We start from the raw sequence: 15,719 nt of genomic DNA, 5'->3' as shown, positions 1-15,719 counted from the left end.
AACATCTTTTCACTGTTAAAAGGTCAAGAGAAGAAACTGTAGCATTCCTCCTCTCCCTGAACAATGGAACTATAGAAGCATGTATGTTTAAAGTGTGAATGCACAAAATGCTGGACAGAAATTTTGGATCACATGTCACTTTCACTTCATCACTGGTTGTCCCTTTCATTCACTAGATCAAATGGATTTTTTGGATGAGTTCTGGTCAGTTCCCAGACATAACTATCTTTTATATGGGTATTAAGCATGTAACATTTTCTTGGCATTCTGAGTCAAGCAGAAAAGCCATAGTGTCAAGGCAAAAAGAAAGTTTTGTTAATGAAAAAAACACCCAGAAAAGCGCCTTGAATAAATTTGAGAAAGATGCAAAAAGCAAGTTAAAACACGTAACAGAAACTTGACATTTATTGTGCAACTTTATCTCCAACAGAACATGTGGCATTCTAGAGGTATATGAAGTAATAAAATCAATACTCCAGTTAGAACACCTGAAATAACTGGCTCTAGTAACAAATGTTGCTTATAATTAAAAATATTGAATGTTTAAAAAATTCTTATAACATTTTAAGTTCCTAAAAGAAATGTGCCTAACACTTAAAAAACAACTTACTCTTCTATATAAATTGTTCACAAAAAATCTTGCTATCCCGTATTACACTATGCATTTATAGCTTTATTAACATATCTCTAGTGGGTATTAACTCTACACAGTACAATCAAATAGAAATTATTCATAAAGAATCAACAAGACTTCAACAATAAAAATATCAGGATCAATGGATTTGTCACAGTTTCTGCACGTGTTCTTCATAGAAAACAGAGTAAAGGCAAGTTGGCCCCAGTGTCAGGCTGCTACACAAGTTCCAGGGAGGAGACACACACAAAGGCAAGGCCTACATGGGGCAGGGTCGGACTGGAGCAGCGACCTTCAGGGTTTCAGGACCCCCTCACGGCCTGGCATGCCCTGGTCCCTAGAAACAAAGCCAGGCACTGATGGCCGAGGCAAGCTCTTCAAACTTAAAACACAGCCAGAGGTGTTAAAGCCACAACTACAGGAAAGGATCAGCAGATTACTGTATTTTCCTACAAAATCTTCACGACAATTCTCACAGTGACATCATTGTTAGAACCCTCTCTTCCAAACCAGACTCATTAAATCTAAGGCTACGAATACAACAGATGTGAAAAGTGAATGAATGCTGGCTAATGATGTCCAGTGCCATGTCTAACATCTATCTGTTCCCGAAGAACATCACTTCACTGAGTTCAAAGTTTTGCTTTTATATCCCTGCATTTTTGTACTGGGAACCCTATGATGGAAATGTGAACAAATTAGTCATTTTATTCACTACTTCAATTAAACAACAAATCTATCCCAAAGGGTTGATGGGTTTTGAGAACTGGAGAAAACTGGAACTACTGGAGAAAACTGAATGAGTCATTCCACTTTCTAAACCCAAAGATTTCCCCTTACTAGCTGAGTAATAATAAGCTCAATAAAATGGGGTAACAATAACAGCCTAGGGAGTGCTTGTGAGGATTAAAATGAGAGGAGGCATAAAGTGCTTAGCAGAACACCTGCACACAAGGACTCTGAACTATAAGCTATAGCTTTGTCAGTGGTTCTGAATGGGCCTGAAGAGTTTCCAATGCAGGCAAGACCCATCAGGCTACTTGTACTGGGCCAATTCTGACAATGAACATGCTTTTGAGTAAGTCATCTTAGCAGATGTATTTTTTATTGTAATTTGGGGAACTGTGATTCAGTGAAAGCCTAGTGCTTCTATTAGCTAGTTTTGGACCGTCATGAGGAAATTTAATCTGGTGCTTTTACCACAAAGATATGGTAATTCAGTGCTATCAATAAACCATACTGACCGAGCTGGTCATTAGATGAGTGAAGTCCTCTGAGTGTTCTCTGCAACTGAATACACCGCGGAGGGTGAAAGTGGTCTCTAACAGGTAAATATACTCATTATAGTTTTGAATTTTAATTAGGAGGCAAGTACTGGTGAGTTATTACTTTTGCACTTCATGTTGTCCAGCATTAATTCTCCACTGTCTAACCACTGGCTGATAATTCAAGTAACTGCAGAGGGCCCTCAACTGGGTGGCATTTTCCACATTATTTCAAGTGAAGTGGTTATTTTTATCTAGTACTTACATGACTGAAAGAAGCCATCACTATGTTTACAAAAATATATCATAATGATACATACTGCTGTTTAGAGCCATTTACACTAGCGTCTGACTCAGGCGTCCTATTTGACATGTTTTGCCAAGGAGTTTTGGCAAGTGTCACCACATTAAACACACACCAGCAAGACTTGCACCATATGTTGAAAATCACTATTACATTTTAAAAATTGGTATATAAGAGCTGTCAAAAATTAGCATCTGTATGGTGAAATGACATAGCATTGAATGAGAGAAGTTTAAATCTTTTCTAAAAATGAAGCTATCCAAGAATGAGACTTTTTTAAAATGAATGAAATCTAAGAAAAACTAAGGAGGTAGTCTGTGGGCATCAGGTCAGGTTCTAGAGTTCATGTGGAGTGACAGAATTCAAATGAGGGCAATATTCATTTGTTTTTCTGAAAACAGTGCATGCTTCCTCATTGATACTCCATTTGTTTTCTGATAGCATCAGGAGGTCAAGCCATTCAAAGTGGCAGGAAAATGTAGACTTCATGAACTTGCAGATTCCCAAGTTTGTACTGTTGTCTAGATTTTGGGAAAAAAATCTGCTATTATAAGAATTTACTGGACTTAACCATCCTATTGCTATCTGACACATGGGGAAGCTGGATCAAATAATATACTAATATATCACCTTATAATTCTGATGAAGGTCAATGAGTTTATGACTGACAGAAGACTACACAGTCAATGTTTGTGACTAACGAAGGGCTAAGAAAGATCCAGAATATAAAATCACTCACTTGCTCTATGGCTGTGAAGCAGCCACATATATAACATCTCTCAATTTCCCTATCAAAAGAGATGATGACTTTTTTAAACAAATGCTCTAATGTTATCCTCTCCATTCCCAGTGAAGCCTAAAACAGCAGCAGCCTTTAATAAAAGTTGCCCATTTAGCCCTAAGCTTTACAAAGAATGCAGTTATCTGGATTAGGGTGATAAAGGAAGCCTCCCCTCCTACCCACACCTGAAGCAGAAACAGATTCTATCATCTCTAGAGCATCTGCTGATACGAAATGGTTCCAAAGACATTACTACAAACTTGAGCTCAACAAATTAAACTGGAGAAAGTAGTGGGAAAGGTCAGTGCTAACCCAGCCAAGGCCAGAAATTCAGGGGAATACTGGAGGGAAGCAAGCACAACTGGGGTGAAACATTTCCATTGGTGACAAAGAGAAACGAGATTTATGCAAATTCTAAAGATCAACTCAGCACACAAAGACCCTCAAATTTCAGAGAAATTACAAACAAGCCCGTTGCATAGTTGTCAGAACGGCCTGAAGCTGTGTGTATACAATTCCAGAACAAATTCAGTGAATACCATTGGCCTCACCATTTGTTTGGTCCTCAGTGCACCAAACGACTAGCTGACTGAAATTCTCATTGTGCAGCCCATCACTTTGGCATTGTGTCAACAGAGCCTGATTTAAGGCTGTGGAAATTGTGCATCTATGAACCTACAAAATTGAGCATTTGAAAATGGTTTTGGATCTTTGGATGTTTCTTGACTGACACAGTGAAAACTTTTACTGTTCGTCAACTCCAGAGATCATCTAGTGCCTTCCTTATCAACACAGTAGAAATTTTATTTTTTGGTAGAAAGTAACAGAGAGCAACAGCTAGCTTCCAACTCATCATTGTCTAGAGGTGACCTCTGATCTCTGGTTTCTGTTTTAGTACAGGTTATTGTCAATGCAGATACAACATACAATGTCACCTATCCTATGTCTTTGCTGAGAAGTATAAATTCAAGTCTTTGGAAAACATAAAGACAACTTATCTGAACTTATCTGAACTAAAATGAGAATGCCTGTTCCGTGTCCCTCAGGACAATGCTGTGTCTCCAGCTTCTCCCATGAGCACCAAACCAACCTCCATGGGGACCAGCCCTGCTCACGAAGCAGAGCTTACCTGAAGGCATCAGACAGGCGAACAAGAACTCACCTATCTTTTTTCACCTTCACCATCTAACTGAAATCAACTGTAGTTTTTTCTTTGTATAATACAGTATTCTGAAAACCTCTGCAGGCTCCATACACTTTCCAAACTTGTATTGGGATTTGTTTGGCAGTAGGTCAAGAGAGTTAAGGTTTAGGATGTGTAAAGTCTGACAGAGTGACATGCTTTGGATTCTAAAGTGATGGTAACAGAACATTCACCATTGGAACTTGAGAGGACTGGCTGCTCGTGTGAAAAGATTTTGTCCACTAATCACCAGATCCATCCTGGGAATTTTTATTGAAGACTTCATCCTGGGAAGGCTGGTGATCGATCCCTTCATAAAAGGAACCTCCGTTGTGCAGGAAAGTGCCCACGGCTCGCCCCTGCCGGGCGTGACCCACAGCATCGCTGAACACTTTGTTTATCTGCTCCTCTGAGGGCATCCACCAGTCAGGGTTGGAGGTACAGTGCATCCTAATGAATTCTGTGGGAATATACACAACAGTAAAAAAGAAAAAAAAAAAAAGAGAGAGAGAAACAGCTGGTTTTTGCAGTGGATGACAAGAAGGGTGCTTAAACTTTAATAGCAGCTCTATAAGGAAAGCTTTATGGGACATCAGATGTAGTGCCATGATGACGTCACTTATTAGACTTTAAAACTTACACCATCTACATTTTCTACTCACGTGCAAAAATAAAAATTATGTGAGTGATCCCTCTAAGACACATTTGCTATGAATGGTAAATCTGATTTGTGAGGCATGGTCTGCACCATGCTAGGTTCAAACCCTGTTGTTACATGCCCACATTTTTAACTCTTTCCAGAAGCACAGGAAGTATCATTAGTATGGTATTCTTTAACCAGCTACTAATTTGTAGATTAAGTGCAAGAAAATAAAATCTCAGTTAAGACCTGCGTAAGTTTTGGTTCAGAAGAGATTTCCACATTATTACAGGCTGTATTTATGTCTCTAATTATGATATCTATACATGTACTGACAAATATTTTTTAGATGAGTTTTCCTCTAAATATTTAATTTCACCAGATACAATTAGGAAGAGATAGTGTATAAAGAGTAGCTAAGACTCCAATAAAACAATCTTGGCCTCCCTCCAGCTGAGGTCAAATCAACCTATCCTGTTTTCTCAGAGAGTCAGGGGACATGCCGAGTTCCTATACAGCTATTTCATTAATAACATGGGCATCTGAAAGCTGAAGTGAGCACTCTGGAAAAGGTCCTAAGTCAAACTGTGTTTTTTTATTTTTTGCACAGCTGATTCAAAGTTCAGGGTGACTGCTATTTACACATCATTTCTTCTCCAGCACTGCTCCCTCTATAAGACAACGGTTCTGGTCATAGGATTGGATTTGTCTGAAATTTATTTATGAAACCCTGATCCTATTTGCCCTTAGAAGCTGATGTTTTTAAGAACTTGGACCAGAAAAATCTCATGAACTGAACTGTGTCTATCTTAGCAGATAAACAGGGGCATTCCCTTCAATTTCATGCCCGAGGTGAGAGACTCGTTCATCTCGTCCAAGTCCCAGCTCTGGTGGCCTTCGCTGGGGTGAGAACTGTGTTTATTCAGCATCTTATCCTGCAAAATTGTCAGGAACCAGATGGCTGATGGTGGGGTGCAAGCCTAGGAAACACCAAAGGACACCTACATCCTCCAACTCAGGTCATGGTCACTATAACGCTGAACAGAGAGAAAGCAAATGGGACCACTAGGGCTCACATAGCTAGATCTCTCCCTTCTATCTTCCTTGTGTTCACACTTATTCCCAACTATAACTGTCCTCAGATCGCCTCCAGCTAGGCTGTGAGCTCCACAAGTCAGGGATTCTGTTTTCTCCTCCTCTCTGCCTTTCTCAGGTCTCCTGCCTCAAGTGTTCACAAGTGTTCCATAACTGTTTAAGAAGTTCCCCTACCTCTGTCCAGATGCCCCATTCTCATAGGAACATAAAGAAATGAAAGAAAGGTGCCTGTGAGCAGAAATCAAGGCTAACTGTCGAGGGCGCTGTAGCCCTGCCACTCTGGGAACATGCTGCTCTGTGATACCTACGCTGCCCCCTCCTTAGCACCCACTGCTGTGACAGGACTTCCCCCAGCACTGTGCCAGACGATTACAAGCTCAACGGAGAGGTCATTCTGTTACACAGACTGGAAGCACTGTCACGTCACTGACCTGCCTCTTCCTGCTGGAGTCAAACCACCCCAGGAAACAGGTCCGCCTAGAATCTGATTTCACTCCCTGAGGCACCCTGCTCTCCATCCCTCAAGTGTCCAAACGTCTGCCACTTCCTTGGCCTTCCTACGCTTGCTGACCACAAGGACATCACCCTGGGAGTCACCACACCTCAGCCTTCAGGAAGGGAATCCCATTTGGGTCAGAGAAGGCCCCAAGATTTCAGCCTTTGGGACAGACACAAGGGCTCTAACCGGCTGCCCTGACACGTCAGCAGTTCCTGCCTATGCCTTCTCCACCCATGGGCAGGGGAGGCCTGTGTGTCCTGCGCAGCTCTCCTGTGTTGAAGAGTGCATGTTCTGAATGGGCAGCCTGGGCTGCATTGGTGTCCCAGCGGGCCTGGCAGCATTCCCAGGGCAGCAACACTAGTGCTTTGGGATGTAAGTTAATCCCTCAGTTTCACAGACTTGCTCATTAAAATATAAAATGTTTAACAAGGATTTATGGAAAGGGACAGTGAGCCCCTTATCCTGGTTCTTCACAAGCCGCACGGCAAATTCCTGAATACATACTGAGCACGCTCTCAGCAGACCCCCTCCCCCTGCTAAGCTTACCACCCCTCTGGTACCTCTGTCTGCTCTGACGATATTGGGGAATAAAGGAACCTGTGGCTAGTTTGCTAAGACAGACACTGGAAATGTCCATCACCCAGACACTCTAAATGGAATTTTAGACTGGCCAACAGGGGGCGCTCCAGCGCACCTGCGCCAAGTTGTCAATAATGCTGCCATCTTCATTCTAGGTGGTCTGGGCCACCTGAATCAATCACCTGGGGAGGTCGCGAGGTGCAATAATGCGCGCCTCTCCTGTCCTCCCCTCAGACCTGCTCAGTCGGAAGTTCAGGGTGGTTCTGGGGATCTCTGCTGCTAACGAATGCTGCACAGGCACCCTAGTCACTGTGGGCGTCAGGACAGGGGTGCAGGAGTGAGTGTCCTTCTGATGAGGAAGGCCTTATCAGTGATCAGGCTTTTCCACTGTGACTTCTTCACCAGGAAATATTTTGATTCCTATCAGGAGTAAATCATTATTAAGTCTTCCAAGCAATAAAATCACTCAAACTACACAGGTTAAGTCTTTTCAACCAATAAAATCACTCTTGAACTGTATACAAGTCAACACTCTGATACGGACTTTTCAGGTGTGAACAGAGCTTACGCTGGTGCTGCAACGTCTGTACTTGTCTGTGTTGATCTGCACCCACCCAATCAGCCATCTACATCTGGCCTCTTCCTCCTCACCCTCTGCCTGGCCTATCCGTAGTCTGCGTCAGCTAGAGTCATCAGCTCTTAATACTGATGACATGGTGTTATCTGAGCAGTATTTTTTAAATACGGAAACTTAAAAAAAACTAGAACAGAATCTGACTGGGCGAGAAATACTTTAGGCCTATGGAAAATTAACTAAATAAACTTAAGGAGCAGGGGCAAGTATTCTTGACAAGGGTAGCTAGACTGGGGGAGGGTGCCATAGGCTTCAAATGAAAATGGGGTAAATTTTAAAATCCCTTGTTTTCTTTTCCTGTGTGCTTTACCCAGTGTTCCAGCTTTCCTGGAGGTGGCCTTCCCAGGCAGCAAAGAAAATCTGAACTTCAAGCGTGAAACATGAGGTGCTATGCAGTGCTTATGTGCCACTAAGTGCTAAAGCAAACAAAGAATTTTTAAAGAACTTCTCGATACCAGAGAGATGGGCTACATGAAGCCTACAAAGTCTCAGCGGAAAAAAACCAAAATACAGTCAAGGCTGAACACTTGCACGGGGAGCCACAGCCAATGCGGTGAAATGAGATCACAGATGGGACACTGAGCGGAAGGATGCAGTACCTCGGAGGCATGTTACTTTAACTGGATCCAGAGGGCGTCTCTCAGGACCTGTCTCTCCTGACTGCACTGACCTTTTCCTTTTTCCAAGGCCGCATGAGTACTTAAGCTCATCGGTAGTGAAAACAAATCTGATGAGGTATCGAAGGAGCCGCCTCCCATCTTTCTTTGAAGAATTTACAGCCTCATCCCACTGTTTGCTCGTTATGTAGACAGGATAGTTGTTCAACAGCTGCTTGCTTCCCTGGAAAAGCGAAACATTTCCTCATTACCTACTTAGCCGGCCAGCCGCCCGGCGATCTCCATTTCAAAGGCAAACACGCTTTTTAACCAAGTGGCTATGCTGACAATGAACCGGGTACTGAAGAGCACAAGTAATTGCTCACTCTCAAAACGGGCACTTTTCAAATTACATTTGCATTTTCTATAACAAGAGCCAATGAGGTTTAATGAACACCTTTGAAAGAGGAGCTATTTATAACTTGCATTTTAACAGGTAGGTTAAAACGTGTCAAGATCCAATGACAGGAAACACTATTTAAATATAACGTGTAACTTTCCTTTTCAATCTATTAAAATATGCAAAAATGACTTTGAAGAGTGTGATCAAACAGGTCTCCTCATCTTTTGGCTGGTGGTTAAGTACTTTAAGAAATGACGCTGGTAGGTTATTTCCATAAGGTATTTTTTTGTGTGTGTTTAATGTACCTAATATCTGACAGCTGCTGCATTTCAGTGAAACAGCATTAAAAAGTGAATTTAAAAAAAGTGGAATTGTGGAAACATAAAAAAAAATCACTAATAATAATGCAAAACAAGTTTCCTCAAATTATAGCTTCTGCAAATGCCACTATTTTATCAACTCAAAATTTTTCTTACTTTTCACCTTTATAATTTATGTCTGCTATAAAATTCCCAGGCTAAATAGCTGCAATGGGACTAATTATAGGAATTTCTGTAACATTTATAAGCCATGTTTAGTCAGTTGCACCTACACAACCATTATTTTAGTTCTGGTTGTCCATAAAATTCTACAGTCCAGGACAAATTAATTAACCCATGATCTCAGTTTTAATGTACTTCTTCCCCAGTAATTAAGGTGTACAAAATAAAGAAGGGAAACTCATTCAGTTTTACAACTTTGCAAATTTACTATAGGTTATAAATTGGCACTGTTTGGGTCTCACAGGTTTTTACTTTAAAAAGTGCTCTGTTCACAAGGTCTGAGGAGGGCAAATGGTACAGGAGCCAACAGGAAAGGAAAAGGCAGCAGACACAGCTATGCAACTGTCGCTGGACTAGACCCACAGAAACTCATCACCGCAGCGTCATACTCCGCGAAGCAGCAGGCGTGCGACTGAGAGTCCTTTTTATAGGAAGCAACTGAGGGACAGGGTTTGCGGTTTGAATTTAGTCAGTTGGGTTTGAACTGAATCTTAGTTCTGCATCTTATTTGGTGTTTCTTGAGCAAGTTACTTCAACTGAGAGGAAGAACTAAGCTATCATAGGTTTAAACTATGAGTATTTGGGAGCATAAACCAGCCCTTGGCTGTGTCCTACATATGATCAAAAGATGGGCAGGAGCCCAGAGCTTCCTAAGGGCCTCTTAGCCCAGACTGCTGTTTCATGGCAGGAGGGGCGAGACAGAGGGTTGACTGGCATGTGTGGCAGTGCAGACAGGAAAGCGAGGCTGAAAGACGTAAGACCAGGGGGTTAGGCAACCAATCCCGTGAGCCAAGCTACTGGGGACTGAGGTGTTGCCGATTTCCAGGTGAAACAAGACGTCCTCCACAAAGAAAAGCAACAGAGGGTTACGGCTGGGGGATGGGGAGGCAGATACTAATGAGGAACAGTGTCTGTCACACAGCAGGTGCAATGAACATCTGTTGAATGACTACTGCAGGGACTCCCCTGGTGGTCTGGGGTTAAGACTCTGTGCTCCCAGTCCAGGGGACACAGGTTCGACCCCTGGTCCGGGAAGATTCAACACACTGCAGAGCAACCAAACCCATGAGCCACAACTACTGAGCCTACACTCTAGAGCCTGGGAGATGCAACAAGAGAAGCCACCACAAGGAGAAGCCCACACACCAAAATGAAGAGCAGTCCCCACTTGCCTCAACTGGAGAAAGCCCATGCACAGCAACGAAGGCCCAGCACAGTCAAAAATAAAATAAAGAGAGAAAGAAAGGGAAAAAAAGAGAAAGGAATGGGGAACCACAAGGGAGTCCTGACACAAAGGCCTAGAGAAAGAGAGCAGGTGCAGCAGGGAGGAGAGGCGAGACTCTGGGGATGATGAGGGCTGGGAAATGGGCCCCTGGACGGGACAACTGGGAGAGTAGCCTGGGGTTAGGTAGGGGGCAGCTCTCTCAGAGCGTTCGGACAAGGAGCGGAGGTGGAGCCAGGCTACAGACAGGGCAGGGTGGGGGCAGAGCAAACGGAAATGAGAGTGGAGAAATGAATACAGACCAGTCTTTCAAGGGTTTGATCACTGAGGTTACCATTCAGCAAGCGCCTTCAATGACAGGCAACGGGGCTGAGGCCTGAACCTACCCTTCAAGGAGCAGGATGCGTTGTGGTGTTAGGATGAAAGTGCCGCAGGGTGCTTTGGGTGACGGAAGGAGAAAGAAAAGATAATCATTGAGGGAGGGAGGGAGCATCAAAGAGGGGCTGATTTTCAGAGTGGGAAGACTTGGAACAAACACTGTCTCTGCCTGAGGGAATGACAGGTGGGTTCTCCCATTTCAGGTCCCTCTGAGCCAAAAGAATATTGCCCACAATATTAAACTTCTGTTTCCCCCACTCAGAGTACAGAGGTGAATGTACTTCATGATGCATGGCCTTTCTCCGCAGGATATATCCTCACTCATAAACCTCAGAGTCTACCAGGTCTTCTGTTAGCCAATCTGTCCTGGTGTATAGGTGGTTAAAGTACCGAGATGCTTCATCTTAGGGCCCTTCCACACGGTGTACCGTTTACCTTGCCACTGGACACCTACCTCGGTCGGCTGGTCAGCAGGCTGTGGGATCATGAGCTGGTTGTGGTGCTGGAGCACCATCTTCAGGTAATCTAAGACGGTCTGGCAGGGCACTGGGTGGAAGAAATGGCAACAATTGCACATGAGCTGAACTGTGCTGGGAAAATAGAAAGCTTTCAAGGTTTAAAAAGATTTTTGATGTAAACATCTAAAAAAAAAAGATTTTCTAAAGGAAACAGAATCTTCTTTCATTTGACATCCGCAGTTATTTCAGTTTGTAAACATGGAACAGATGCTACAGTTTGGGGAGAAATTTTGGGTTCAGCACAAGTTAAGTCAAACTGACTCTAAGATGAATTTGGGTCAATAACAACGATGGCACACTGAACAAGCACAGAACAGACACGTCTTCTCTGGTTCCAGCTGTAACATGAGCACCCAATGGTGCTTTTGAAAATTAAGGTACTGAAGACTGTGATGTTTCACTCATTGAAAATCGATGATACAATGCTCATTATTAGTGCCATTCGTCCCTAGCTCTTCAGGAAAGCAGTAAGTCATGCACTTTAGACCTGCTTCCTGACATGGACATGCCTGACCATGTAGCGCATCCCCTCTCCAGACACTCACCTGATCTGGTCCAATCCAGATTCAGTCAGTATGTATATCATTAACTGTTGTATTATATTTTTTGAGGCATAGTCTTATAGAGTTATCAAATAATTACAATAAAACTGAACACACGAGCCCAATATGGAGCTTGACATATTTTTGTACCACTGCAGAAATAATTCTTACATCTTAAGATTTATATTAGAGCCCTTTCTGGAGTATTAACTAATTGCTTTTAAAGGTCTCAGTAGATTAGTTAATAACCTAACTGACATGGATCACTGGCATTATCTGTCCTGGCTATGTGTTTTCTTAGAATGTTTTCATCACGTTAGAGAAAATAGTAAATATTTAACCTAAATCTTAATTTTAAAGTATTATCACTGAGCTTTCTTCACTTTTTTTCTCACATTTTTTTTTTAAGAGAGCAAACTGAAGTTATCATCTTTATCCCCTGCTAACAGCTCTGGGTTTTTTTAGGTGACATTACACTGCAACATAAGAAATCACTGTATCAACATCCTTTGGAAGAATGTGAATGAGTAGAAGTTAGGTTAGGAAATTTTTCTTCTTGCCAAGAAATATTTTCTTAAATAACATCCTTACAGATTTGTCTTACACATCAGTGTCACAGGTCACTCTTGCATAGTCATCTGAATATGTTCTTCAAATTAAAGAAGCATTTTGGGGACAACCACAAAAGTCAACAAAAAGAAGGCATATGTTTTTCAGTTTGAAGCAGGACTTTTACTAAGCCAAAGTTTAATAAAACCTGTCAAGTATCTCTAATTTTACCACTCTATTAAAAGCCTAACTCACTTTAAAGTCCATCCTGATGTAACTAAATCCTGTGATTTACAATTCTGCCAGATCTTGCCCAAATTCCTCTTAAGGGGTGCACTTACTGGATAACAGTTGTGTTCTGATGGACACTTTTACCCTGGATATGGCTGAGTAGGGAGTTTGAGTCACTGAGAGCTAGAAACTCCACTTTCTAAACCATACCATTTCTGCCCAGGTGTGCAAAGTTCATGGAAGAGTCTGGGCAAGCTAACTGAATGACAAACGGTACTTCCCACAGTACTAGAGTCCATAAGCAAACAGTCCAACCACTTGTTCCATAAACAGACAGTCCGACCCACTTGCTGACACCACAGTGAGTGAGAGTGGATCTTCTAGCAACGGGAATCGATTACAGGAAAAGCATAGAAGACTTGAGAAGCTAATGGAGACAGGAAACATGTTTGCTATTGAGTTCTGGCTTTTCACTAACTGTGTGGCCTTTGGGATGCCGTTTAACTTCTGTGTCTAAGTCTCTTCTATACATTGCCAAATACAGGGGTTTCAGTAGCAGCAATGCAACTGTATATATGTCAGAGCATTGCAGAGCAACCTGCGTGAGGTATTTAGTTTGGAAGTTTTAGTAAAAGTTGTAAATACTCATCGACTAATTAGGATTTGAATGAAACTCCTTTTGCTACTTTATCCATATTTTACATATGTTTACAGAAAAAATGTTTAAGAACAAAATGCTTATAAAATTGACTATTCAGTGTGACCTCAACCGTGTTAAAAAATAATTATGTGCAAAGAGAAGAGACTGGAAAGAAATAAACCAAAGTGTCAATAATTAAAAATGATTTTAAAATTAAAATCATTTTTAAAAATTAATTTAAAATAATTAAAAACTCTATCCTTTACCATCCTTGTAAAGACCAATTAAAAAAAAATTTCTACAGTGGGCATGGACCATAATAACTTCAAAGTTGTTTAAAGAATGTCTACATAACTGTTATCTCCCCTTCCTTTGCCATCTATGACCTTCAGTGTTGCCTGTGTAGGCGTGGGGGCAGACTCTCCCATTTCTACATCCCCAATATTCAGGCAGCAGTGCTAACCTCTGAGCAAGGCCAGCTGACCCAAACATTCTGGAAGAAAACGGAATTTCACCTGCATTTACCGGCCATGGGGCTCTGCTGAAGGCAAGTGGGTCCTGTGGGCTGATATCTGGGCACAGGGCTGACGCCAAGAACACTGAGGACAAGGCTCAGCTCAGGTCTAGCTACTGAAATCGACTCTGGCTGCTGACTGTCTGAAAGGCTTGTTAAGTAAGGTTCTTCACGGAAAACTGCTCTCTTTGCCCTTGTTAAGGGTGCTTGGGTGTCAAGTACCTAATTTTCCTGACAGATCATTGCATTAACGTCTTGATCAGCTTCTCTTCTTGTTCATTCTGCATTATTTAATCTACTCTGCTATATCATTGTTTTTAAAGACTCAAAACATTTACTCGAAATCCAGCACATACTGTTTTCTAGGGAGAATGAAATTATTTACCATCCCGACAATCATGCCATCTGTGTGCTGTGTCACCTTTAAGTGTCCGTCCTAGTCACACTGTCTCTGGAGAGTATAAGTTCCTGAATTGTAAACATCTAGAAATAAACAGTGAGCTTTAAATATTACTCAGCCTACAGACACATGGCTGTTCTCTTGAGAATGAAAATGTTCTGTCTCTGATTAATTTAATTGATATGTATAGATGCTATAATAGAACATGCCTGAAACTGGGCTGGAAATCAAGGATGACTCTGACTTAAGTCTCTGCCCTCAAGAGGGCAGACCTCTGCCGTTACATGGCCTGCCTCTCCTTGTACCAAGACACCAGGAGAGACAAAGAGTAAAAACTTGCCCTGCTACTGACTTCAAGAGAAGCAAGCATGAATGTGCTATAGAAAGTGGTCAATTCTGCCTGGGAACTGGGGGAGGGGTCTGTTAGGGAAGTGCCACCCGACTAGGGTACTGAAGGATGAGTAGGAGCGCCTCGAGTGGGGAAAAGGGACGGTATGTCCTTCGACTGGAGGGACAGCGGGAGTTAAGGGAAGACCAGAAGCGAGTGGTAAAGAATCTGCCTGCCAGTGCAGGAGATGTGGGTTCATTCCCTGGTTCAGGAAGATTCCCTGGAGTAGGAAATGGCAACCTACCTCAGTATTCTTGCCTGGAAAATTCCATGCACAGAGGAGCCTGGCAGGCTACAGTCCATGGCATTGCAGAGTCAGACATGACTGAGTGATTGAGCACGCAGAAGCAAGTGCATGGAGGTTCAGGAATCAGAAGTTGTCCAGAGGGGTTGGAGCACTTGGGGCATGGTGGGAACCGAGGGGCGAGCCTCCAAAAATGAACAGGAAGATTCAGATAGTGAAGGATATCATGCCGTGCCACACTACAGGTGCCGGAATTTACTCCGTGGACCACGTGAAGCCAAGAGGCATTCAGCAGAGGGTGATGTGGGCTGTTTCAACTGGGAGAGCCTGGGATTGAACAGATATTGCAAGAGGCCACGTTCTGAGTCAGACGTGGATGAAAGCCGTGGGGAGAGAGAGGAGGACTCCATACCGATGAGCATATACAAGGTGGAATCCAAAGGACAGAAGACTGACATGAAATAGGAACAGAGATGCTTATGAATGGAGCTGAAGTTCCCCACCCGGGTAACTAACTGAATGTTGACCTCTTTAGAAGGTTAAGACCACCACCACCAATCTAAGGAAATCACTTAAGATTTCTGTATTCTCAGGCACAGGACAGTGTCCCTCTCGGTCTCTTAAGGTTGCTCTGTACGGAGTGTTTCCCAGACGATCCTGCAGGCACTTCTTTGTTACTTGATGAACTTAATACTTCAGCATTCAGGTATTACTAACCTCATGTTACAGAAAACAGAAACTGAGGCTCAGAATGGTTAAGCAATTTGCCCAAACCACTGCTAGCAAGTAGCAAGAGCAGGAATCCAAGCCCAGGTTTGACTCTAAAGCCATTTTCTTCGGCTCATGCTCTTTTGTGTCCCACAGTCTCTCTCACAGCTTACAGCAAGAGTGGTGCGACTTTTACCAAATCCTAAGTCAAAGAACTCAATTGTTTACTC

General features: G+C 42.6%; 1 protein-coding gene across 2 annotated transcripts in view; it reads right to left on the bottom strand.

The window, feature by feature from the left end:
• Positions 1–387: 387 nt before the first annotated feature.
• Positions 388–15,719, bottom strand: part of BEND4 (BEN domain containing 4) — a 33,093-nt gene continuing 17,761 nt past the window's right edge. The window contains exons 3-5 of one of the 2 annotated variants that reach the window (XM_006073843.4): positions 11,210–11,301; positions 8,214–8,454; positions 388–4,627 (exon numbers count right to left, since the gene is read on the bottom strand). In XM_006073843.4, the coding sequence (XP_006073905.1) occupies positions 4,410–4,627; positions 8,214–8,454; positions 11,210–11,301 (551 nt within the window). In that variant the 3' untranslated portion in view covers positions 388–4,409. The remainder of the gene's footprint in view (positions 4,628–8,213; positions 8,455–11,209; positions 11,302–15,719) is intronic. The other variant, XM_006073844.4, reaches the window with a different exon arrangement.

This window comes from Bubalus bubalis, chromosome 7 (assembly GCF_019923935.1).
Source record: "Bubalus bubalis isolate 160015118507 breed Murrah chromosome 7, NDDB_SH_1, whole genome shotgun sequence".
Classification (NCBI taxonomy): Eukaryota; Metazoa; Chordata; class Mammalia; order Artiodactyla; family Bovidae; genus Bubalus; species Bubalus bubalis.
Note: the sequence above shows the minus strand (reverse complement) of the source record. Positions and strands in the feature narration are given on the sequence as shown.